Source organism: Oenanthe melanoleuca, chromosome 21 (assembly GCF_029582105.1).
Source record: "Oenanthe melanoleuca isolate GR-GAL-2019-014 chromosome 21, OMel1.0, whole genome shotgun sequence".
Classification (NCBI taxonomy): Eukaryota; Metazoa; Chordata; class Aves; order Passeriformes; family Muscicapidae; genus Oenanthe; species Oenanthe melanoleuca.
Window position 1 is genome coordinate 468,453 of NC_079354.1, and position 25,548 is coordinate 494,000.

Below are 25,548 nucleotides of genomic sequence, written 5' to 3' on the forward strand. Positions count from 1 at the left end.
GTGGAGGAGCTGAAGCGTGGGGTAGAAGTGTGAGATGGAGTGAGTGGCTTTTGGGGTGTGCACCTGGGCTGTTTTGGGATGGCAGGTGGAGAAATTACATTGGGAGTGACGGGTCAGAGGTGCCAGTGAATAAAAGGAAGAAGATGATGGGGCTTTGGGGGCAGCAAGTGGGGTGCAGGGACCACCAGGGGCATAGGGATACCCAGGGTGGGGCACAGGACCAACGGGGGCCACCTAGGGGCAGCAGGGACCGCCAGGCACACAGCAGATGCACCCTCGGGACAAACTGATCCTTGAGGGGACAGGAACCCCTGAGGGCACAGGGACCCTGGTACACTGGGACCCCCTCTTGGGGCAAAGGGATGCACAGCTCCAAGGGGCACAGGGACCCAAGAGAAACCCTGCGGACACCGTGGCACACAGGGACCCCGGAGGCGCACTGGGGACACCGTGGCACACGCGGACCCCAGAGGCGCACTGGGGACACCGTGGCACACAGGGACCCCAGAGGCGCACTGGGGACACCGTGGCACACGCATTACCCGGGAGGCGCGCTGGGGACACCGTGGCACACAGGGACCCCAGAGGCGCACTGGGGACACCGTGGCACACGCGAACCCGGGAGGCGCGCTGGGGACACCGTGGCACACAGGGACCCCAGAGGCGCACTGGGGACACCGTGGCACACGCGAACCCGGGAGGCGCGCTGGGGACACGGCACCGGCGGTGACACCCGGGCGCCTCCGGCCCCGCCCACGTACCGGTGCGGGAGGGGCGGGGCCTCCCGTCCGGCGCTCCCTGATTGGCCGGGCCGCCCCGATTGACGTGGGCGCCTGACCGGCGGGGCGGGCGCTTTGCGACGGCGGCGCTTGACGGCGGCGGCGGCGGGTCCGGGTCTGGGTCCGGGCGGGGGCGGCCATGCTGCTCACCGTGTTCTGCCTGCGCCGCGACCGCTCCGAGATCACCTTCAACCTGCAGGTGGACGCCGACTTCGAGCTGCAGAACTTCCGCGCCCTTTGCGAGCTGGAGTCTGGCATCCCGGCGGCCGAGAGCCAGGTCAGGGCCTGCCCCCGCCCCGAGCGCCGGGGAGGGCCCGGCCGGTGTCCCCGGGCCGGGTCGCCCGGGCTGGGAGCGGCCGTGCCGCCTTCTCCCGCAGGATCGGGCTCTCCTGGGCTGGGAGCGGCCGTATCCCCCCCGCCTCGCGGGGTGGGATCCCGGGATCCGCCCCGGCCATCCGGAGTTTGGGGTTGTTTGGGGTGGTGGGTCCCTCCCGGTCCCTCCGCTCGCGGACCTTTCGGGTTTGAGGAGAAACACCTCGCTTGTCCCTAAAACTCCACTCGGGAGAGGGCTCCGAGTCCCTGGTGACCTGTGGTCCCTCCGGGAAACGCTCGGTTCCCCCCGCCGCGCAGCTGAAAGGGAGAAAATAATGTGGGTTTGTTTTGGTTTGTTTTATGTGGAGGTTTCAGAGGAATCTGATGCTTAAACGGGGCAGGAATTGGAGCGGGGGGAACAGGAGTCGGAGCGTGGGGAAGGTGGTGGCCCGTGGGCTCCTCAAACCCCAAGAAATGTTCGGGAAAGGGTTTATTTATCCCACCAAGCCGCTGCCCGGTCTGGGGCGGAAAGGGCACATTCAGTCTTTTCCTCCCTTTTTTCTACACAGGTGTAGTGACCGAAGAGGCACATCCGTGTGGTTTTCCCAGCAAATATTCCCCTCCAGCCCGGATTCAGGGCTCAGTCGTGTGCCAAAACATGGGGGAGGCTGTGTGTGGGGGCGGCTCTGGGCCATCTGTCTGGGCTTGGCTCATGTTTTGGGTTCAATCCCGCGTTTTTGGCCGTTCCTCCTCGTTTGTCCTGGGCAGGGCTGTGTCGGCTCCTTTTCTCGGCACCGGCCACGCCTGGCAGAGTTTGTGGAGTTTTGCGGTGGTGGCTTTTGCTTCCCGAGCCTTTTCCCAGTCTAAATTAGCAAAGTGTTTTTCCAGCCAAGCCAGGATTAGTCAGCGCTGGAAGAGCTGCTGCAGGGGCAGCCCTGGAGCTGTGGTGTCCCTCACCCAGCAGGTTCCCGACGTTTGGCTTTCCCTCTGCCTTGGGAGAGCCTTGTATTTGGGAATAGCAGGTTGGTGATGAGAGAGGAACAGTGTCAGAGCAGGGGTAGAAAATCCAGGTAGAGCGTGGGTTCTGTTTTAGGAAAAAAACTCTTGATTTTGGGCAGGTGGAAAGGGAGAACCCATCTCACACAAAGGCTCTGTGCTCCAGCAACCCTCCCATGGCTGTATGACAGCCACCAGTGAGCTCCCAGGTCTGGGGACAACCCCTGTGAGGGGAACTCTGCGGTGGCTTTGACCTCTCCAGGCATGAACTGGAGCATAAACTCCTCACTGTCACCTTTGTCCCTTGTGTCATGGTGACCTGCAGCTTCGGGCCTGGTTTAGGATAATGAGGGCTCACCTCTGCATGTGTTTTTTGTCAGGAGTTCCCTTGTTTGAGTTTTTCCAGCACAGCTGACCTGTGTGGGGTTTGGGTGCTGCCAGCCCCAGGCGAGGGGAGCAGCGCTGTGCTTTTGTAGCCACCTCTGCCTTCCTTCTGCTTATCCATCTGCCACTCGTGCATCATCCTGTGCCTCGCTGTGTTGTGTTTTCCAGGCAGTTATTTCCTGCTCCTCTCTCTCCTCTTTCTGCCTGGTGTTTGTGAGGTGTTTTGAGGGCCTTCAATGGGGAGAACAGGTTGGACACCAGGAGGAATTTCCCCATGGAAGTGGTGACCAGGCGTTGGCAGGGGCTGCCCAGGGAGGTTTGGAGTCCCCATCCCTGGAGGTGTGCAAGGCTGACTTTGAGCTGCAGAACTTCCACACTCAGAGCGCTGGGCTGGGGACAGGGTAGGGATTGCACCTGATGATCTTGGAGGCTTTGCCAGCCTCAACGATTACGTGAGAAAGTTATAAAGATACAAGTTATCAGTGAAGCAGCTTCTTGAGTGAAAGGATTTTACATTGTTAAACCACAAATTGGCCGTTTTACATTTACCAGACTTGGCTGTTTCCTGCCCTTTTTCCTCAGCCAAGGTGAATGTTGCATTGAAGGTGCTGTGCTGGCACTAGAGAGGATGAATTTCGTTGTAAGGGTGATGCAGGGTGGAGTAAACCACTCAGTGTGTGGAGGAGGGTTAATCCCAGCCTTGTTCTCTGCTGGTTTGGGCAGTGAATGCGGGGTGCTGCGGTTTGGGGTGGGGCAGGAGCTGTGGGCACAGGTCGGTGAGATAACAGAGGCGGCTGCTGGTGGCTGTGGTGATAAGAGGAGCTGGACAAGGCGAGGGAAAATAATCTGACTTTCCAGTCTCCTCCACACACCAAGGCCATGGCTTTCTGGGAGAGGAGACGGGAGGCTCTCAGCAGAGCCACACTTCATTCCTTCCCTTCTTTTATTTTCTCTCTGTGCCCTCCATCTGTGCCATGCTCAGGAATATTTGATGGGTCCAGGATTTGGCTTGATTGATGGCTGCAGGTGGTATCTGGCAATCCTGGCTGGGGTTCCCTGCTCCATGGGAAGGTTCTACCCTCTGGCATCATGCACAGTGAATCCATCAGTGCCTGCATCCCTGTCTGAGTCACCTCCAGAAGAGCCGATGTCTGGTGCCTGCCAGCCGGCAGAACTGCCATGAACCAGACAATCAAAAGGCAGCAAAATCCAATCAGTTTGTTTTAAGAGTGGAGCAGAATGGGTCAGGAGTGGATTAATCTGTGCTGCTAATGGATGTGGCACGAGCGCCAGGCGCTTAATTCATTGTCGGGGATATAAGGCCGAACGCTCATAAATCCAATCCCAGCAAGATGACAGAGGTAAAGCCTCACTTAAACTGATTAACTCGTCTCTTCCAGAGTGCCTGCACAAGGAATCTGCCATTTCAGATTTGGGTGTGTGGCTGGGATTTATAACACACTGGCTGTTGCTGCTGCGGCACCGACTCAGGCCAGTAACCTGAGAGGCTGTGCTGGGTTCTGCCAGCACCAGCTGACCTTGATGGTGCTGCTGGTGTCATGTGGGGTAGAGGCCACTCACTTTCAGATCTGCACATGGGCCCTGGGAGGCACCTGGTGTGTGAGGCAACGCTGAGGCTGCACACTGTGGTGGTGAGGAGGAGGCAGGAAGCTCGTGCCTGGTTCCATTGTGTATGTTTCCCCAATTCTCTGATTGCTGCCCCACAAGGTTCTGGTCATTTGTGTTCCTCCTGCCTTGTCTTGCCTTGGCACTGCTGCTGACGATGGGTCTCCACTGCCGAGTGCTGCAGGGAGAGTCTGTAAGATATTGGAGTTGCTGGAGTGAAGCAGTGAAAGTCTGTAGTGTCAACTGGACCTTAAGACAAGAAGTGATTTGGTTTTTTGGGATCTTATTGTATCTGCTCCCTGTGATAGCATCAGGTAGAGCCACAGCCCATCCACGTCAGGACTGTGAAAGCTTCTCCCACGTGGCTGAGCCAGTCCCGACCTGTGGAAAATGTGTTGTTGCTGAACTGGCCTTTTCCAGCCCCAAAGAGACATGGTTTGGCTAAACAAGGTGGTATTTGTGAAATTTGATCATGTGCCTGAGGGGTTTAGGCCAAGTTCTCCATACTCTGGGCTGCTGCCAGGGCAGGAGGTGGCTGGGCTGATCTGCCTGGTGTCGCTGTGCTCCAGTGACAGCACAGAAACCTTCCTGGTGCCAGACACCATTTCTGGGAGCTTCTGTTCCAGCTTTATGTTACATTTTGGGCTTTCCCACAACTTAGGGCCTCTATATGTATTACAGGTCCAATGTTCATGGACCCCTTGTTAAACCAGGCTATCAAAGCAGAAATGGATGTGATATATGTATTTTGTAGTCACAAGAAGTTAATTCCCTGCATGGGCTGATGGCAGTCTCAGGAGCAGGGCCTTTGGGTTCCCTGAGTCTGGAGAGTTGCATCACTGGAGTGAACTGGAAAGCACTGAGCTAATGATTGAGGTCCCTGTAAAACTGGTTATTCTGGGTAGCTGTGTTGTGGGAAGAGGCAGAGTGATGGATGTTGGGTTGGATCATCGCTGGATCTACCTGGATTGGTGCTGCTGGCATGTCTGCAGTTGGTCCAGGGTCAGTGGGTGATGACTTGGGGCAGGGAATGCTGCACAAAACGTCTGTGGCTTGTGTCATCATGGAGTTTGGAGTTTGGGAATGTGGACAGACAGTCCGGGTCAAGACTTGCTTCCCTCTAATGATCTTGGCCTCTGATCAGGGGAGAGCAACAGCCCTTTTCTGTGGTACCAGTTGTCAAACCACAGCTGGATTTCAGCAAGACCAACCCTGTGTTGTCCAGCCTGGACGTGTTGAGGCCCTGCAGTGCCTGAGGCCGGGCCTGTGAGGACATCACACCTTCCTTTCCAAAGCTTGAGATTAATCCAGAGAATCTACTGGAACTTTTTTTTTTTTCTTTCCTCTATAACAAAATAACATCTTGCTTTGTTTTTTTTTTTCCAAACTTTTTCTATGCTTGATGCTGCTGGCTCTGGTGGCACAGATTGTTTATGCAGAGCGGCCGCTGACCGACAACAACAGGTCCTTGGCCTCCTATGGCTTGAAGGACGGGGACGTGGTGATCCTGCGCCAGAAGGAGAGCGTGGAGCCACGGCCTTCCCTGCGCTTCCCAGGTGAGCAGGGCTGGGTGCCAGCACTGAGCCTGCAGGGGGTCACCAACACCTGCCCAGGGCTGAGCAAAGTGCTGAGGGAGGGGGGTGGCTGGGGTGAGTCGGGGGGGTCATGTAAATGACCCAGAGAGCTTCCTATTCGGTGTTTTATTCTGAGGAAGCCAGTACCATTTTACTGTTCCGTTGGGGGAGGGTGGAGGCAGTGAGCAGGTGACTGGTTCAGAACAGGCTTGGTAAAGGTGTGTGAGTTTTCCTACAGTCACTGGTTCCCTTCCCACTGGATGCAGTGGCACAAGTGTGAGTGGCTCAGACCAAGGAACAGCCTCTATGGATGTGTGTCCCACATCTGTCCTGTGGCACATTCCCTGAGAAGCCACATCTTGCCAAACCCAGTGGTTTAATCGTATGTATGTGCCAAAGGCTCCTCTGGGAATACCTGAGCAGAGCCCTGCACCTCTGTCCTGCCTTCCACAGCCACTTCTAGCAAATTCCTGTCATAAAATATCCCTAGAAAGGGTGCCACAGGTTGAGCAGGGTGTGGAAGCATTGCTGAGGTCCTCATCCTGCCTCAGCTGGAGGATGGGTACCTGCAATGCAGGTCTGCAGGAACGTTATTATGTTTTTTTCCCCCTGCTTTTTTTTAACCCAAGAGACTCTGAGGTGCCTCAGAGCCACTGGTTTTAGCCCTGCAGTCCCTCCATGAGGCATTCACATTTATGAAACTGGGAATAGCTAGTCAGCAAGTGCATTTCAGGGGATTAAAAATGGGGCAGACAGACGAGACCAGTTACATAAATGCACCAGCGTTGCTAACCCAGTAACCCGGGGACGCGGCTGCACTTCCGACACGAGGAATCTGCTGTCGGGCAGCATCGAGGGCAGCTCATCCTTCCCGTGGCTTTTCCAGCAGAACTGCAGCCCTGAAGCACCCACCCCTGTGCTCTTGCTTTCAGGTCTGCCCAGGATAGATTTCAGCAGCATCGCCGTTCCCGGGACGTCCGCGCAGCAGCAGCAGCCCCCGGCGCCGCGGCCGCGCCCCTCGCCCCCGGACGCGCCCTCCTTCCCCCAGGGCCTGGACAACCCGGCGCTGCTGCGGGAGATGCTGCTCGCCAACCCCCACGAGCTGTCGCTGCTCAAGGAGCGCAACCCGCCCCTGGCCGAGGCCTTGCTGAGCGGGGACCTCGGTGAGCTGGGCTGGAGGCTGGGCGGGGTCAGCTCCTCCCGGGGTGGGCTGCCGGCTCCTTGACGGTGCAGATAAAAGGGGCCAGTTGGGAGCACTCAAGGAAGAGTTCCTCAGTTTCTGGGTACATTTCTCCTGCCTGGCATCTTTAATATCCTCTGTAATATCTTCTAGTCAGAAATATCAGATGCACAGACAATTTGGATGTCTGTGAACACGAGTGACTCAGCTCCTGGTTTTTACACTAAGGCACTCCTTACTGCACATTTTCCAATAAAGGTGGTGTGTTTGCTGCATCCCAGATCCTACTGAGACTCAGCAGAGAGCAACACACTCCAAACCCATCTCTGTCCATAGTGATCATGTGCTGTGGAAGTGAACTGCAGAAAGGGAGAGAGGAAAAGAACAAGGACACGGCTTTTAGGAACTTTCTCAATAGAAATAGTCATAAATGTGTAAGTTTCTGTTAATGTTTGAAACGTCTGTGTTTTGGGCACAGTTGAAACCTCGTCCTTCACTTCCTCTGCAGCTGATGTTGGTCCCTTATTCTTCCTATGGTGCAAGGTTTGAACTCTGGTGTCCTTTAGGTGTGAAAAAAGAGGAGTTTAGGGTAGCACCAGATGAGCTTCTGAACCTCTGCAGGATGTTTAGTTGGGAAACAGATCCTGTCGAGTGCAGAGAAATAAATGAAGAGAAGTTGCTTCTAGCAGGAGATTTTATCCACTCTCAGGGTTACATCTGAGTGATTTCTCTCTGTTTGAGGAAACCAGAGAAGAACTTCCATGGATATTGCCAACCTGTTTTAACTCTGTCTTTAGTTCATATCCAGAGCTGAAGCTACATTCTTTGCACTCTCAGGCTTTTTCATACATCTTGCTAGGAGTTTTTCCCATCACCTTAAGCAAGGGTGCTGCTTTTAGCACAGGAAACCAGAGGTTAAGCCCAAGACAGCCAGAACTGGCTTCTCTGATGTTCTGCCTGGTCTGTGCACATCAAGCTTTGACCCACATGTGCATTTCCAAATTGCTGCATTGGACTGTCAGGAGGAAGTGGTTTGGGCTGTTTTTGCCCTTGTCGTGCTGCACTGCTGCTACTGGCAGTGTTTGGGCACTGATCCAGCTCTACAGCTCAGCTCCAGCTTGGATTCCCAAATATCTGCATAGATCCGTGCCCTGTGGCTGTGCTGGATGAAGGCACCTGCTGTACAGAAGCCTGATTTCAAAAATCCAACAGTCAAATATACCCAAAGCCTCCCTGAGCACATAACGGCCTTTGAGCCAGAGCTGCTTCCTGGGAACGGCCTCTTTGTGAGCAAACCAAACCTCCCCTGTGCAGAGTCCTGCACGGACTGCCAGGTCCTTTGGGGATGTATGTGATCCTATTCAAGTGTAAAAAATGGCCAGAGGCCATCTGGAAAGTGAGAATCTAAAAGCTGTGGTGTTAAAATGGGCATTTAGACATGGCTATCTCCTGGTACCAGTGGTAGGCAATCAGCTTTGGGGATTGTAATCTGTTTTTGCCATGTTCCTTGAAACTTTGAAGGAAGTTTTGTTGTTAGCCTTTAGGTTGTTTGGTTTCTTTCCCTATAAAAATGTATGTGCCAGGAAATTGAGTTTGATTGTGCAGTGTTTGGGTAGGGACATGAGGAGAGCAAGCTCTGTCCAGTTGCTTTTTGTCTCGGCAGGTTGCCAAGGTTGTCACTGATCCTCTGAGGTCCAACCATGCTGCCCTCAGAGGAAGCTTTTTTCTGTGTGCTGCTGAGTCTATTCCCTAGCTGGCATCAAAAGTAGTGTTTTCTGTGCCAGAATTTGATTTGCAAGAGTAATTTCCAGTAAAAAGCATTTCTTTATTTCCTTGTTGCTGCAGAGAAGTTCACCAGGGTGCTGCTGGAGCAGCAGCAGGACCGAGCGCGGCGCGAGCAGGAGAGGATCCGGCTCTATTCCGCTGACCCCTTCGATCTCGAGGCACAGGCCAAGATAGAAGAAGACATCAGGTAACAAACCAAAGTGGTTTTGTAGGCTTTGGTCTCCTCTCTGGAGAGAAAAAAACTGCTGTGTGCTTCCATCCATGGTGTTTTTTCCTCAGAGAAGGCAGAATCTAAACACATGCCCGTATCAAGGCATTTGTTGGCAGGGTGATGCTCTGGGCCATCTTTGCACGTGGGAGGGTTGGGATTCAGGAGTGTGGAGGTGCACCCCGACCTTGAGATGTCCAGCTGAGACCACTGAGTGTTGCTCCTGGTGAGGGTGGGGAGGCCCTGGCACAGGTTGCCCAGAGAAGTTGTGGCAGCCCCATCCTGGAAGTATTCAGGGTTGGACAGGGCTTGGAGCAGCCTGGGATAGTGGAAGGTGTCCCTGACCATGGCACTGGATGGGCTTTAAGGTTTCTCCAACCCAAACCATTCTGGGATTGTGTGATATGAGGTTACAGCACTGTTGTCTGTGCATGTGATGTCTTGGAGCTGCCTGCACTGGTTCACTCCTGAGACTGGAGCACTTGTCCAGGAGATGTGTGGAGAGCACATCTCCTCTTAAGAGGTGTGAGTCTGATGCCTGAGACATTTTGAACCCAGGAGCTGGGCTGGTGCTGTCTGCCAGCTGAGCTCTGCACAGCAACATGGTGTTGTTTCTCCCAGATACCCTCGAGATTTGGTTTTGCATCCTGCTAATTGTTCTGTGTCTGGCTAATTCACTGAGGAGAGGTTCTCCAGAAATGCATCCTGCTCATCAGCTCACTCCCTCTTGCTGCCTTCCAGATGTACTTGTGTTGGGCTGAGGCTTGATTTCTTCAGCTGAGTGGTAAATGCTGGAGTTGGTTCATGGCTGGTGGCTTTTCCCTGATAACAGTGTCTGTCTGGTGCAGACCCATTGTTGGTCAGAACCAGAGTTCACTGGTGGTAGCAGTGCTCTCACATTGTGACTGACAGGGTGTTGGTGCCAGATAAACACTCAGCAATGCAGAAAATAGACATTTGTAGGTAGTGAAACATTGCTCACTTCCCTTCTTCCTTAGATGAGGGACACATAAAGGGGATGTGCCCAAGGTTCTGCAGCTGTTTGGGCTGAGCCATCCCCAGATTTCACACCCTACTCAGTGAAAAATGAAATGACATCAGAATGTAAGCCTTTCCCCTTCTTTGGGGAGATAAAGCTGTTTTGGATGCAGTCACTATGGATGCCCATCACTTCCAAGATTATCTGGGGCTGTGAGGGATTTCTTGAAGAGCATTTTTTCTGTTGGCTTGAATTTGCACCAAGGGCTGGTGCTCATGATGGTGTTCTTTCTGCCCTTTTGCTCACCTCCCTCCCTTCTGATGCCTGAAAAAGGAAAGATACCAGGGAAACCTGAAGATTTTAATGTTCAGCTGCTGTGTGGGATTCCAGTGATGTAGCTATTGGCAACATCTCTGTGTACCCTTGGCATGACTAATGAATCCACTGGTTTTTTGCTCTGAGTTCTCCAGGTTAACATGGATGGTGGGTTCCTGTTGGCAACACAGGGCTGTCAGGAGGTGAGGTGTGAGCTAGGCAGGGGTTGGAAGGGGCAGTGGCTGCCAGGGAGTGTGTCAGTGTCTCTGGACTAAGCTGAGATCATTCCTAGCAATCTTCAGCTCCCAGGTCTGTGTTTCACTAAGGAAGCAGCCTTTGCTGTGGTTTAAATGTGTGTTTGTAAGGTGAGCAGCAGCAGGTGGAATTTCCAGCTCTGTCTGTGTGTCAGAGAGATGTTACAAGGTCTGGTTGACAGAAATATTGATTTTTCTCTCTCTTCTCCTCAAAATTCAGGCAACAAAACATTGAAGAGAACATGACAATAGCAATGGAAGAGGCACCCGAGAGCTTTGGGCAGGTGGTGATGCTCTACATCAACTGCAAAGTCAATGGACACCCTGTGAAAGCCTTTGTGGACTCAGGTGCTTTCTCCACACTCTCCCTTTGAGGGCAACAGTAAACATTCTAATAGTTTTCCCAAAAAAATCCTATAATAAAGCACTGCATGACAAGATTTTGGAGCACTTTACTGAACCCTGGGCGAGCAGAGCAGGTTGTTGGGAGAAGCAGTTTGGGAACACTCTGGGTTGGGGCTCCTGGGATAGTTTCTGGGACTTCCTTTACTGGAAGGTCCCTGCCATGTGCGTGTGTCTTATCCCATTTTGCAGATGGGATTTCACACACCTTTAATGTGGTGGTTCCCATCCACATCCTGCAAGGGGAAGTTCTTGGGGTTGTTCCATCCCTGCAGTAATGGTCAGTGCTAACCTGTTTGTGGGTAGCCAGCTCAGCACAGTGGGAGTCACAGGAAGCCTTTATGCCCTGGGGCAAGTGGATTGGTTTTCCAGCTACTGAGTGCCAGATCTTAAACTCTTCCAGGAGAACATATAAGTTTGTGCTGAGCCACCAGGATTTAACACGAGTTCTGTTGCTGGTAGGTGCTCAGATGACCATCATGAGCCAAGCCTGTGCTGAAAGGTGCAACATCATGAGGCTGGTGGATCGGCGATGGGCTGGCATTGCCAAGGGTGTTGGGACACAGAAAATCATTGGTAGAGTGCACTTAGGTAAGTACTGGCATTTTTGGGGCAGCTTTAGCAGGGATTTGACTGCATTTCCTGCAATCTTGGCACTGAGGATTGGTGCTGTAATTGTTAGGAGCCTCCTGCAGAGTAAAATCAAAGTGCATCTGCAATATGTTTGTCTTGAGCACAGAGCTCTGTTTTCTGTCTTATTTAATGCTGTATTTTAATAGAATTACTGTTACACTTTGAGGTGAGGTAGTCCCAGCTCTTGCACACGTAGAGGACATGTTCTCTGGGGGCAAAACCCGAGGTGAATGTGGAACACCACAACCTTCCCTGTTTTGAGTGGGACAGCTGGGCAGGGTGAGCTGCCCAGGAAGGGTTCCAGCACAGTGCAGTGTTTGCTGCTTCTTTGGAAAGAGAAGCCTCTCTGTGCTCTTGTGCAGCTTTTCTGGATGGAGGATGTTGTCCTTATTACTGAAAAATCAATTCTGTTTGCTGTTGCTGCTGCTTAGACTTGTGCTCTAATTAAACTGTTTGCAGCCGCTCAAGCTTGGAGGGTCAGAGGAGCAGGACTCGAGGTTCTTAGGCACATCAGCTTTTAAAATAATTATTCTAGGACCATGGCAGGCCTGGCAGTCCTGGGGCTTGCACAGGGCCAGACTTTATGTGACCAAAACAGTGCATCAGAGTGCTGATGGATTTCAGATTTGCCCAGACCTTTCCCTGGAGGTGGAAGAGCAGAAAGCAGATTTGTCGTGCTGTAGTGGGACCTTCTCTCCCTTGTGTTTCAGCTCAGGTGCAGATCGAAGGGGATTTCCTGGCATGCTCCTTCTCAATCCTTGAAGAGCAGCCCATGGACATGCTCCTAGGACTGGATATGCTTAAGAGGCATCAGGTATCAAAACTTCTTCTGAAACAGTTACCTAGCTCTTGCAGGTTTAGTGAGAAGTGCAACATAAGTGCCTCCCCTGTGAATTCATACGATTTTCCTGGGGACAGTTGGTGGTGGATTATCTTCCAGCCTGGAAGCACGTACACTGCTTCCATCATGGACAGCTCTAGGGTGTCTGGCTGCTGCCTGCAGCTTTTTGCTCTGAGCAGAGATGCTCAGTGAATGATTTATTACAATCAAGTGAATGATTTATTACCAGTTGAGTCAGACAGGGCCCTTTGGTTAAAGCTGGTACCCCTGGCCCCCCCGACCTGCTGCGAGCCGTCGCATTGGGGGCGGATTGCCCGACTCGTGTCTCCCCTCCCCTCCAGGAGCTGCTGGGCTCTGCAGGCCCCTGAGGCGTGTCTGTCTGTCTTGCAGTGCTCCATCGATCTCAAGAAGAACGTGCTGGTGATCGGCACCACGGGCTCGCAGACCGCGTTCCTGCCCGAGGGCGAGCTGCCCGAGTGCGCGCGGCTGGCGTACGGCGCGGGGCGCGACGAGCTGCGGCCCGAGGACATCGCCGACCAGGAGCTCGCAGAGGCAATACAGAAATCTGTAGAGGAAGCAGGTACCAGCAGGAGCCCAGCTGAAACAGGAATCCCTGGTTTTGGGTTTTTTTGCTGTGTGTTAGGATGTCTGTGAGCAGTTCCCCTTCCGACTCCTGGGAGCAGGATCAGCCAGTAAAGGGTGGAGAGAAGGGGCTTTATTCTTGCTTGTGGCTTCTGAGTGCACTTCTCTTCCTTTCTGGGCTGCAAAACCTGCACAGAGGCACTGGGGGCTGGTTGCTGTCTAATTTGTGCTCTCCCTGCAGCTTCCCACCCGCTCTGCTTTTCTGGCTTTCAAGGCATGCAGGTTAATGGTTGTCTATGGCCAGCAGGGACATGGCTCAGCTGCAGCTTCATGTGAGCACAGCTTTGGGGAGGCTCCCAAAACCCTGCTCATATTGGCTGCACCACATAAAAATAGAGCAGTTGTAGTGGTGACAGAAGTTCATGACAATTTTTAGAATTCCCACTATTTCAGCATTTTTCCCTGGAAAGGTGCTCATGCCCTTGGAGGGAAACTTGCCTCCTTGCAGTTGCTCTGAGATTCAAAAGGTGAATTCATGTCCTCAGCCTTAAATGTGACCTGCAAAGAGAACTTTCTCTCTCCTGGAGTTTTGTTCCCAGTATCCCTGGAATCTGAACACTGCACAAATATGATGGCTACACAGACTTTTGGTGGCTGCAGAATTTAGTGAAGTGATTTTATTTTCAACCAAAATAGCTGAAAGCTGAGCTATGAGCCGAAACCAGTCTGAAACTGAAATTTTCTGTTCAACTCCTTCTTTAATTCAGCCTTTAGCTGAAGAGGAAACTCATTATTTTTTCCCTGCTGTTCCAGAGATGCTGTGAATACCTCAGATTGTATTCCTTAAGCCTTTTCTGAAACTTCTAAAGATAACATTTTATATCCAAGAGTTCTCTAGAGACCTTCGAGTTTTACTGCTCATTTTTCCTCTGAAAGAATGCAGTAAATTCTGCTTCCTACACACATGTAGAACTCTTTGCTGGGTCAGGTTTAAGCTGATCAAGTTGATTTCAACATTTTTCTTGCTAATTTTTTAAGACTCTAACATGTCCATATTTAAAATTGTAATGAGAAAATAAGATTTAACCATCTATTTTATATATTCATTAGATACTAAAATTTATCTATAACTGCCTATTTATCTGTGTATATCTAACTAGTTGAAATGCACTGAAATTTTTCTTTAACACTTCTTAGTTAGTGTTCAACACCCAAAGAGTAAGCAGTTAGTTACAAATAAAGAAGCTGAAGCACAGGACTGCACTTACTGCTTTATTTGGCCAATTTTCTTCCATCCTAAGAGTATAGGTTTTCCAGAAATATAAAAAACCTCAGAAGGAAGGTCTGGCTTTAATGAATCAGTAAGAAATTGTTTAAATGTGTGACTTTTCTAGCCAAATTTGAATGTTTATTAACTGGAATTGCAGCCAGTAGAGAGAAACACAAACATGGGTCTGACCTCGTGATTGGGTTTTGATGTTGCTGAAGGTCAGGCTCAGGAACTTGGGCTCTTGTCTGTTCCCACAGCCTGGCAGATGTAAATATTAGTTCTTTTCCTGTTAAAACCTGGAGCCTGGTGGGGCCTGGGTTATCTTTTGGAATATATTTCCACTTTGGATGAGGCTTTGCAGATATTATAGTATAGTTGAAAGAGAACTAAATAACAAACAAACCTCAGCCCAAATTGTGAGTCTTTACAATAAAAGCATTTTAGACAAGTTTTTTAAATAGAAAAGTGCCTGAAATGACTTAAATCCAAGCTACTTATGTATCACATATGGTTCTAAGGACCATGAGGCTTTGTTCATGCTAGTCAGCACTGGAACACTTCCCATTGATGCTGAGCCCTAGAGGAATGTAAAAGATTTATGGGAATAGAAAATCCATTTTGTGTGTTCACTTAATGCTCATGGAACACCGAGGCACAGAACTAAAGTGGCTCTTATTCAAATTGGCTGTGACAGTCCTGACAGTTCTAGACACAGTACCTGCCTCTGGCCCATAGGCTTTTGTTGGATGTATCCTGAAATGTCAGCACATTCCCTCTTTCTCTCTTTCAAAACTTGAGTTGCTGCTAGGTGGTACCAAGAAAACCAAGAAAAGAAAAACCAGAAAACGGAAGAAGAACTGAAAGATAATGTGAAGCAGCTTCGAAGAAGTTCAGCTCCCCACAACATGTGTATTCTCTTATAAAGGGAATTTTTGCTGCCTTCCAGGAGATGGTACAACACAAATGGCTGCCTGCCCCTGGAGGCTATTAAAGTGCTTGTTTTGGATGCACCTAGATTATCCTTGAGCTTTATTTAATACCCTGAAGCCCACTTTAGGGAGCCTCATGGTTTGTCAGCTGCCTTGCTGGGGGTTCAGCACCCATGGGAGGCAGCTGAGGAGCTGGTGCAGTCCTGGTGGGTTCACTGAGATCCAGAACCTCCACGTCCTTGTTTAACTCTGAGGTCTTGATGCTCTTTTATGCCAATTTTCCCACCACTGGGGAACTCTGTGCTCATGGAGGATTTACAAACCTGGCAGCAAAACAGGAGCTGTTTTGCTGAGGAGGAGCTGTAGCCAGGCAGTTCATCCCACACACACCTTTTTATCCAGGCAGCCTCAGTCCAAGTCACTGCCACCACAAACAACTCAGGCTGCTCCTGGTACAGAGAGGAATTTATCCCTGATGGTGCATTTAGTGAGGAAGAGTTTGTTCTTGGTTTTAGCTGGATCCATATCCCTGCTGGGGCTGGGACTCAGCTCCTTAGGCTACCCCAGGAGAAGGAGGACACTGAGGAGTGCTTGGCAGAAAACTAGCTCCTGCTGCTACCTAAATGCAAATCCCTGATGTGTCTGATCAGACCCTTATTAACGATCTAGCAGGCCAAAAGATGGTTCTGCTTCTTCCCTAAGGGTTGGTTTGGGAGCAGAGAGCATGAATGTAATTATTCCACATAGAAACAGAAAGGATCCCCTCTGGTTTTCATCCATATCCTCTGTCAGAAAGCTCTTTGCCACCTTTAGGAAAGATGAGCAGTGGGGTGGTGTCACAGCAGGTACTGCACTGGTTTTAGTTAACAGAGAATAAAAGGAACAAGGCTGAGGACAGAAAGGCAGATTTCTGTCATATTGGTGAATTTAAAGGGAATCATGGCTAGAGGTGTAGGCATGGCAAGCTGTGCCCCAGTACTCCTGTAAAAAGAGACTCCAGCAGAACCAGTGGTGTGTGTTTGAGAAGGGAAAGGGCAGCAAATCACAGAGCACAGAACCTGGGTGTGTGATCCTGGGCAGACAGAGCTGTGGTGTCAGGACAGGTGGTCCTGCAAAGTGAGTGATTTAACAGGAGCCATGATACATCAGCAAGATCAGACTGTCAGCAAGATAAGGTCACTTAATCTCCCCTGATAACCACAGCCAGTGTTTGGTGCTTCTGATAGAGATCTGCAATTCATCTGCTCTCTGTGAGGACAAGGAAGCAGCAAGCTGGGCTTGACTTATGGCTGCTTCTCCTTGGCTTTGCTCTTCCCACTCTTGGGCAGCAGTTCTTTTGGAGATTTCTTTCCCCCTACAATCTGTACACTTCCCTTTTTCAGCCAGCTGGTGTTTGGACACCTTCTCTTGGGTCTGATGGCACTGCTGGGAGCACAAGCCAAGAACTGTGTTGCCATCTCAGTTCCCATATCCCTGAAATGTGTTTCCTGAGTACCTCCAGCCAAAAGGGAGAAGAGATGAGTATGGCACTGGAAACGTGTGGTCTACTGTGTAGAGTGTACCAAGCATCTGGTATACCCACAGACTGCTCTGTGGCATAGACAGTACAGAACAACCTTTAAATTGCTCTGGCAGAGTTATTCTTGCCTTGATGTGCCACATTTGCCAGGCAGGATCTCTCTGGGAGGCAGGAGCTCCTGCAGGAGGGGCTGTGCAGCATGGTGTGTGCTCTGAATGCTAACACAGTTTGGTGTGTTTGTTTCCTAATCCAAACAGAGCGTCGGAAGCCTTGATGCATGTAGTGTGTGTTTACTACAGCTGGAGTGGGCCACAGACCAGGTATTTAGAGCCACCTGTTCCAGTTTGTGCTGCCACAGTGCTTCTGCTGTGTCCTCACTGCTCCTTTCCTTCTGTCTTCCATAGAGAATAGTGACAAAGAAACTACCTCACTGGAAATGCCCTCATTACCAGCTTCTGATGGGTTTCAAAATCCAGCCCAGTCTTCAGGACTAAATTCCAAGATCTGTAATCCCACAAATCAGTTACTTGATTGTTCTGTCTCTGCCCCTGCTTCAATTTGCTCATCCGAATCCAGCCTTGCAGAGCCCATTGATCCTAGAACTGTCAGGTCTTCACCTGAACACCAGAAAACCCCAGAAAAAGAACAACCTGTGGTATCACAGCATCATTCCAATAGCTCTTCCTTGGCAAATAATGACCCTTCCCCACACACCGGAGATGGAACCTGCTCCAATCCAGCTTGCCTTTCACAGAAGACACTCAAAGAAACATTTAGTGCTGACATTTTAAAGGATTGTAATGCTAAAGGACAAGATCAGGAGCATCCTCTGGAAGTGACAAAAGTCAATTTGGATGACACTGCTGCCAAGCACAGGCAGGATAAAGATATCTGTCTGTCTTCAGAGCAGGAGCAAAAACATGAGCTTCCCACAGATCATTGGATGTGCAAAGAGCCAGAAAAGGAACATCTTGAGCAGCAAACTGAGACAACTGATCCAGAACCTCCTTGCTGTGTTGGTGGGGTTGAGAAACCTGCTGTGGCAAAAGCCAAACAGCCAGAAAATCCTCCCATGGAAATGAGAGATGGACTGGAGAGAGCAGGTCTTTCCTGTGTGAAGGGGAGTATCCAACTGTCAGCCTCCTGTAGTCATGTGCACGTGGAAGCCTCCATGGAAATAGATGCAGTGGAGCAGGCTGCAGCTGAAGCACAGAGCTCAGCAAGGCAGCAGAAGCAGCAGACTGAGAACAGACATATATCCAACCTGAACTCAGAGGCCTTCTCCATGGAGGTGGAGTTGCTGAAGTCTCCATCCTCCTTGAGTCATCCACTTTCCACCAGTGATGTCCTCCAGTCTAAAAGCACTAGTGAAATTCCTGCAGAGTATCATGAGTTGGCTAATTTGGCAGCAGACAGCTCTTCCCCCTCCAGCACCCAACAGCTGGAAACAGATCCAGGAAGACCTTCAGAAGAGCTGTGTTTCCCTCTAGCATCAGCCTTGAAAGAGCTTCACAAACTTTTGGTTATCAGTCGGAAAGGAGAATGTAAGATCCTCGCCTCGGATGGAGTCTCACAGCTGGAAATGGCTCACAGAGAGCCAGCAGTGCAGCAGGAGGGACTTCCTGAAGCTGAGCAGAAAGGCTCAGATCCAGCCAGCCAGGAACAGAGCTGTTCCTTCACTGAGGCAAGGTCTGAGGGTGCAGGAGCAGAGGGGAGCCAACCCTGTGATTCTGGCAGAGAGCACATCAGCACCGGGCCCATCCGTCCTGGGCAGCCTGTGCTCGGGGGAGATGCTTTAGAGAGGCAGAAGAGTTCAGGTAAGAGCAGTGTGTTTGTGGTGAGTTCTGCAGCCACCCCTGGCCAGCAGCACAGCCCAGAGCAGAGGGAGGTTTTGGCAGGAGGTTCTCAGAGTCCACCTAGTCCAACTTCGGAGCAAAGCACACCTGTTTCCTCCACAGCTGCTTCAGGTGAAGGAGCACCACAGGATACCCAGAGCCTGTGCACAGGAGCACCTGGGAGAAGTGGCAGTGCTGCTCCTGGGAGTGAGGAGCCTCCACTGAGCCCCCCACCTGCCTCCACCAGACTGACCACAGGGGCTTCTCCATCCCCTGCTTTCCCTGTGGCTGATGTTGACCGGATCCTTGGGGCTGGTTTTACTCCACAGGAAGCTCTCCAGGCCTTGGAACAAGCAGGTGGAAATGCAGATCTTGCTCTTCTAATTTTGCTAGCCAAGAGCATCGTTGTTCCCACATAACTGTGGAAGAGGGAGCTGACTGGGCAATCTTTTCTTCTACAGGAGTAACTCAATTACACACCACAATGGACAAGCAGAATGTTGAGCCAGATTTTTTAAATTATTTGCAGCCAAAGTAACACATCTCTTCTGTTTCACTTACTAGATTTGGGCTTTGAAAAGAAAGAAAACATCCTTGCATTGTGTGGACAGGATAGCTTTTAATCATGCATACTGGATTAAAACTACTGGTTTTATTTAAATGTACAATTTTAGAATAATCTCCAATGCTACAAATAAAAAGCAGCAGACTGCCCTGTCTGGAACAAAGCAGGTTGTGATGGAGATTGGCCATACGTGCACAGGAGGGGAGGTGAACACTGAGTCCAGTGTGGACTCTGGATTTGTTGCAGCTCCTTGGAACCATAATCCAGCTGTTGAAATTATTCTGGGAGCTACTAAAGGTGTGTAGATGCTCATGGATGTGTAAAGCTGTGCCAGAGGAGCAAGGGGTTTTCGTGTATGCACAGGGAAGGCTGATGCTTATTTTTGCCAAACCCTTTCATGCTTTGATTTAGAGTTGGATTCAATAATTCTTGTGTGTCTCTTCCAACTCAGAATATTCTGTGATGCTCTTGGGCCAGTGTGTTCCAGTTTACAACATGGGGATAGAAGAAGGGAATGGATAGAATTTGGTGCTACCAAAACTTACAAGATACGTTTTAACTTATTTGGAGATATGATGGTATTAACTGTAGGGATGGGGGGGGAGGGAAAAGGAGTATTGACTTTTTTTTTTCTAGCCTTGCCCACATCATGTTTTTCCTCATGCAAAAAGAACAAGTTCTACCAGTTTAAGGCTAAACTTTAATGATGAATTTGTTTAACAAAACAACAGTGTGTTACAGCTCTAAATCTCCCTGTGCCTGGGGAGGAATGAACTTCATCTCAGTGGCTCCAAGCAGGGCTGCGACTGGAAGAAGGAAGAATTAGCTTTGCTGTGGTTTGGGATGTCTGGGGTTTATTGGCCTCTTGGCTGTGGAATGCCATGGCTGGGGGGGCTGATCTCACACCTCCTTAAGAGCAGGGCTCCCCAGCAGGATTCATGGAACAGCCATTGTCTGGGATATCTCTGGTGAGTCACCTGAGTGGTGAGGCCTCACCCAGGCTGTGCTGTAGGAAGCCCTTTCCAGATGCTTTTTTGAGGGGGAAGAACTCCTTTGTGATGCTCTGCAAAGCCCCAAAACTCTGTCAGGGCTGGGGAAGGGAAAGGAAAGCATGGCTGAAACCAAATTTTACGTAGGAGCTTTGATTTAGTCCCACTTGCAAATCTCAGAAGTGGCTTTGTGTTAAGTGTTTGTCTTGAACTTGACACGTTGAGCTAAACCTGAAGCAATGGCTCAGCAGCACCAGACACATTTTTGTTCATGGCTTCCATGTGGTGTTGTGGTTGTCTCAGGCCTGTGTCCTGGTGTTTGTGTTCCCTGTTGCTTTAGCAGGTCTCCTGTGTGTGCTGGGCTGTTTTTATGCAGGTGGCATTTAAAAACAACACAGATTTGGTTTCATCTGTCACCTCACAGGAGTTTGTGCTGTCATTGAGTGCTGGTGTCAGATTTGCCTCAGACACTTGGGCAGCCAGGAGAGCCTTTGGAGTAACAAAGGGCTTTAGGCATTTCTCTGTCAAATGGAGCTTCTCCATGAGCTGGGATGGTACCATCCAGACCTGGAGGTCCCAGACAGGTTTGGCTTAAATCCCTCTGCTTGTGGTGCCAGCAGCAGGCACTGCTCCATGTGGGAAGCATTGCTTGGCTGTCTGGAACAGCATCCAGTGACTAACTTGAGGCTCTGCTCAAAATGAGTTACTGAGGCCAGACTGCAGCTTTCTCATCTTCACTGGGCAGTCACCCCTACTGAAGGTGTGGTTTAATATTCTCCTTGCAATGAGCACCTCAAACCAGTGGAAGCCCCTCTGTGAAGGGCAGCACTTGAGCTGTATAGGAGTACAGTATCAGCAGGTCTCTTTAGAAGCCTTAGGAAATAGGATCTGTCAGACCCATTCCTGTCTGCATCTGGTTCACCATCAGAAGCAGCAGCAATGAGGCTCCCAGATCCAGAGCACTTCAGAGTGCTGAATCTGCTCCTGATTGGCACTGCAGGGCTTGGTGAGGTGGCCCTGGGAGCAAAGTAACACAGGAGCCAGGGGCAGGTTGGCTCTCTTGGATGCAGGAGAGCTGAACCTGCACCCTTTGCCTGCAGGTGGATCTACTGCCAGCTGCTTGGAGCAGCAGATGTTTGCCACTCAGTGTTGGCCACTCAGTGTTGGCCCCTTGTATCACTCTCTCTGTTTCAGAAGCTGTTGCTCAGCTGGCCCAAGTGGTGCTGTTCTGCACCAAGCTGGTGACAGGCTCTGCTCTCACAGCCATGCTGATTTGGCTGCAGATACAGAATTTATGCTATAAAAGCTTTAGAGCATCAGCCAATCTGCTTCAATGCTCACTTTTATTCCTTGTCAAATGTAAGTTTTGAATCCCACCCTTCTGCCAAAGCTGTATGGAAGCATTTATCAATAGTGCTAGAATTCCGTGGGTAACTCTCTCCAAACTGCTAGAAACAAACCTTGACCCCCAACTGATAAATATTACTAAAACTTTTATCAAGTAGGTCCAAGCCTGGTGATTTAAATCTCTTCATTTCCAAGCCTTGCTTTGAGTAAATGGCTATGTGCTGTTAAATTAGTGAATAATTTTTTAGGAGCAAGATTTAGTATAAAACTGGGGCAGTGGTGAGTATTTAAGGTTAAAATAAAATGCAATAGAATGTGTGTTTAGCAAACGCTGTCTAAAAGTTGTCTTTGTTTCAACATGTGTCCTTTCTGCTGCATGCACACACACCTGCTCTGTTCAGCCTCTGGCAGTCCCTTCACTGGTCCCTGTGCTGACCTGGCCCACAGAGTGGGAGTATTTGTAGGAAAGGAGGGATGGCAGAGTGCTGTGGCCTCTTGGCTACAGCATGGGATGCAGGTACCACCAGCAGCTGTTCATTTTTCCAAGGAGCCAGGTATTCCAGCCTAAAATCAGGCACTTGGTTCTTTTCTCTTCCCCCTCCTCATTAACCACTGCTGCAGTGTCTTAATGTCACATCACTTAACAAAGGGGTTCCACCATGGAAGTCCAGTTCTAGAGAGTAAAGCAGTGCTGGGAAGCTGCTTTGTAAAGCTGCCAGCACCTGTGGGCTCCCATGTGGGTCTGTAGAGCTTCTTTCTGTGCGTGCCCTGGAGCCACTCCTGGTTTCTGAGATTTGCTTTTTTCCTTGAAAATACTGAAGGAATTCACTTGGCCTCTTGGTGACTGCGTGTTTGTGTACACAAGGCTGCAGGTGAACACAGAGGTGATGTTTAGTGGAATCCCAACATCTGGAAGTTTCTGGGCATGGGTAATTCTGAAAGAGGAAGGAATATTCCTGGTGACCATCCCTGGCATGTTTACCTGCTGCAGGACAGAGCTGAGCTACGCTGTTACTGTGACAATCTCTGCCTCCTTGCTGTGTATGTTTAACCTTCTATGTAGACACTGGGTCTCCAGGACTGTTAACCTTGTACGTCCTCCATGTTCCCCTCTTCTGTCTCTCCCTCTTGCCGTCTCCTCTTCTCAAAAGTAGCAATATTTAAGTGTACTTGCTGAATGCTCAACTTCAGATCCATTTTCTGTAAAACTATGCCATTGATGAACAAAAGGAGGAGCAGGTCCTAGAGATTTCTTCACCAGACTTGGACTTTCTGCCAAATGGCTCCCCAGAACTCTAAGAGAAATTCAAAGAGGAGAAATCCAGAGGTGTTTCTGCCTGCCTCTCTCGGAAGTCAGCTTGGGAAAGGAGGTTGGTTTCATGTATATCATTCCCCTCTGAAGCGCTCAAGGGATTTCTTCCTGCACTGTGTAGATGAGGCTTAGTCCTTGACCCAAAGCGCAGCAGTTTGGGTCACATTTTGACTGATGCTTCAGAGTTTTACAGACTCACTTAGGGAACTTGAGGGAATCAATACTCAGGAATCCTAAAGCTGGTTGCATTTTGTGTCATTGACTCTTGTGGGCTGAACACATGCGGCTGAAGAGAGGAGTGGGTGTGTCATCAATGGGATGTGGTTCTGCCCGAAGTAAAACACACTTGATTATTTTTTTGATTTTTTTAATATTTGGGGACTGTTTATCAACAAATTATGTGTAAAAAAATTTGATATTTAAAAAAATGAATAAACACTTTATCATAATGTTGCTTGGTTAGTCTGTCTGTATTTCTGAGGTTGGCAGCTCTGCACTCAAATCCTTCACCCTTTTTTCCCAAAACCGGTGGATTTACCATAACATAAATTTTGAATACAATGAGTAGAAATCTGTGGGTAAATTATTCCAGTTGGGAGGGCCTGAGAACAGACTTGAGAAATTCCTCTATTCCATTTCTTTGGGGATGGGCTGTTTGGTCCTTCATGGAGGACTTGGAAGAGTGTCAGAGTAAACATAAAACGGCACTTGGCCATGGCACTGTCTGCTGGGAAGGTGAATGGGACACTGCTTGTCTCCTACCCAAATACCGAATTTCCAGCCCAGTTAGCAGATGGTTTTATTTTTCTGGAGCTGGAAGCTAATTTCTTGGGACACTTAAAAAATTGGCATTCAAAGCCCTGAAAAGCTCATGAGAGTTTTTAGATAGAAATAGCATTTATGAAGTCCCATTCTCTTAGTGTCATTTAGTAGAACAGGTTTTAGAAGGGAGGCATAGAGGATATTCCTCCTCTGAAACTTGGGGCAGTCACTAACCCTAAGGTCCTTTCATTTAGTGGAGGAGCAGCTCCTTTTTCAGATCCAGAAAAACTTCCATGTTTCCTTGAGACAGCACTCAGTGTTGAGGCATTTGAAATCCCTGCTAAGCAGAGCTGTGGGTGCTGGTGCCAGGTGAGGGAGGCACAAACACAATGGGTCATGATTCAGTGACTGTGACAAACGGGCAGTGGTTTCCTCCTCACATGTTCAGAGCTCTGCACGTGATGCTGGTGTCACTGTTGGAGCTAAGTGAGGTCATTAATTATCATGCAAAACTCATCCCACTCAGGGTGGGAAAAGGGAAGGTTGGATGTGTGGGCTGCTACAGCCTCATTGACCAAAGGGTTTCTGTAATTTCTTCTATTGGGAGATGATTTAAGGATTGAATGCTCTGGTTCAAAACTATTTTGAGCATTTGGGCCTTGTCTGTTCTGCTTGATGGTTTTATTTTGGTAATGTATAAAAAATATTATTAATGACACATTTGTGTTCATTTTTGGGATTGTTCCAGTCTGAATTGGCCTGATGTCCTGAAGCTTAACAAGGGTAGGCTGTGGCTGCCCCTGGATCCCTGGAAGTGTCCAAGACCAGGGTGGATGGGGCTGGGAGCAGCCTGGGACAGTGGAAGGTGTCTCTGCCATGGCAGGAGGTGCAATGGGATGAGCTTTAAGGTCCTTCAAACCCAAACCATTCTGGGATTCCATGGACTGGGGCGTTGGTACCCTGAAATCTGCAGCCTTCATACAGCCAGGAGAGGGTCAAGCCCTGTGCAATAAATGTAGACCCCGAGCTGGTGTTTCCCTTGGTTATCTTTTGTGGGCCTTTAGGAGCAGAGGTGTGGAGTTTAACAGCTGAAGGTTTTTTGAGCAGTCACATGGATGCAGCTGCTGCATCAAGAGCAAGAGTGGGATGCAGAGAGGTGAGTGTTCCTTCATGCAATTTCCTGCCTCACAATAGTTCAAGGAATGGTCAGCAGAAGGAACATGGCTGAGCCATTGCTCAGGAATTCCGCAGTGCCTCCCACCAGCCCCTGCCCGGACCTTCTGCAGTCCCACACACCTGGTGTGGCTTTGCCAAGGTAACTTGTTGGGCAGAATGGGATTTGGGAAATCCTGCCGGGCCACCTGGCTTTTGATTCACTGTGGCCTTACACTGATCATCTGCCCTGCCTCATTCCCTGGGGGCACACTGAGACTGCTGACCCCCGGAATGTAACCTGCACTGTGACATAATTACCTCCAGCAACCATCGTGCTAACTACAGGGTGCCGTCAGTAAAGCACTGAGTCAAACACAGGGATGTGAGTGGTTGGTGACTGAAATCCCTCCCAACAGCCACTGCCAAAGGAATGTCTGCTTCCCAGTCTCTTTGTTAACAAATAGAAATAGGAAGGGGTTTAAAACCAAACTACTTGTGCCAGTGGAAATGAAGATGTGCTCACAGGGCTCACTGTTAACTTATCCTTATAACCCAGCAATTTCTTCCATGGTTTTCCTGAATTTTTTTTTCCTCCCCTCATGTCCCTCAGTGTCCCCAGTGCCATCTGCCCCCACATCCCCTCACCAACCCCAGGGCTGTGAGTGAGCCAGGGCCATGTCCCTATAGGCCCTCACTGTCCTCAACATCAAAATCCCCTCGTATCCCCTCACTGAGCCCTGGGCTGTGAGGGACCCAGTGCCACCTTCCCTCACTGTCCGCAGCGGCACATCCCCTCGAGTCCCCTCACATCCCCTCGGCTGTCTCCAACGCCATCTGCCCTCAGGGGCTCATGAGGGACGCACCGCCGCCTCCCTCACGGTCCCTTGGCAGGGTCACGCGGTGCCACCGCCGCGGGCGCCATTTGGGCAGCAGGGTTCGACCCGGCGGGGCTCGGCTGCGTTCGGCTCCACTCGGCTCTGTTCGGTCGGGCTGGGCTCGGCGGGCCGGGTTCGGC

General features: G+C 50.2%; 1 protein-coding gene across 4 annotated transcripts; it reads left to right on the forward strand.

Annotated features, from left to right (window-relative positions):
• Window positions 1–808: 808 nt before the first annotated feature.
• Window positions 809–23,070, forward strand: LOC130261655 (protein DDI1 homolog 2). Of its 4 annotated transcripts, XM_056508120.1 has the most exons (10): window positions 820–1,056; window positions 5,524–5,653; window positions 6,604–6,834; window positions 8,697–8,823; window positions 10,613–10,740; window positions 11,257–11,385; window positions 12,138–12,241; window positions 12,659–12,848; window positions 16,826–16,888; window positions 16,973–19,471. In XM_056508120.1, exons 1-9 carry the CDS (start codon window positions 919–921, stop codon window positions 16,840–16,842), a joined length of 1,194 nt encoding a protein of 397 aa, XP_056364095.1. In that variant the 5' UTR covers window positions 820–918; the 3' UTR covers window positions 16,843–16,888; window positions 16,973–19,471. The 4 variants fall into 4 exon arrangements, with proteins under 4 accessions (XP_056364093.1, XP_056364095.1, XP_056364094.1 ...); XM_056508118.1 differs by lacking the exons at window positions 16,826–16,888; window positions 16,973–19,471 and adding an exon at window positions 14,919–16,809 and having other exon boundaries at window positions 809–1,056; XM_056508119.1 differs by lacking the exons at window positions 16,826–16,888; window positions 16,973–19,471 and adding an exon at window positions 14,929–16,809.
• Window positions 23,071–25,548: the final 2,478 nt, after the last annotated feature.

What these genes read in the sequence shown, in the direction of transcription:
- LOC130261655 (XM_056508117.1), top strand. Translation starts at nt 17,005, where the DNA reads ATGCCCTCATTACCAGCTTCTGATGGGTTTCAAAATCCAGCCCAGTCT.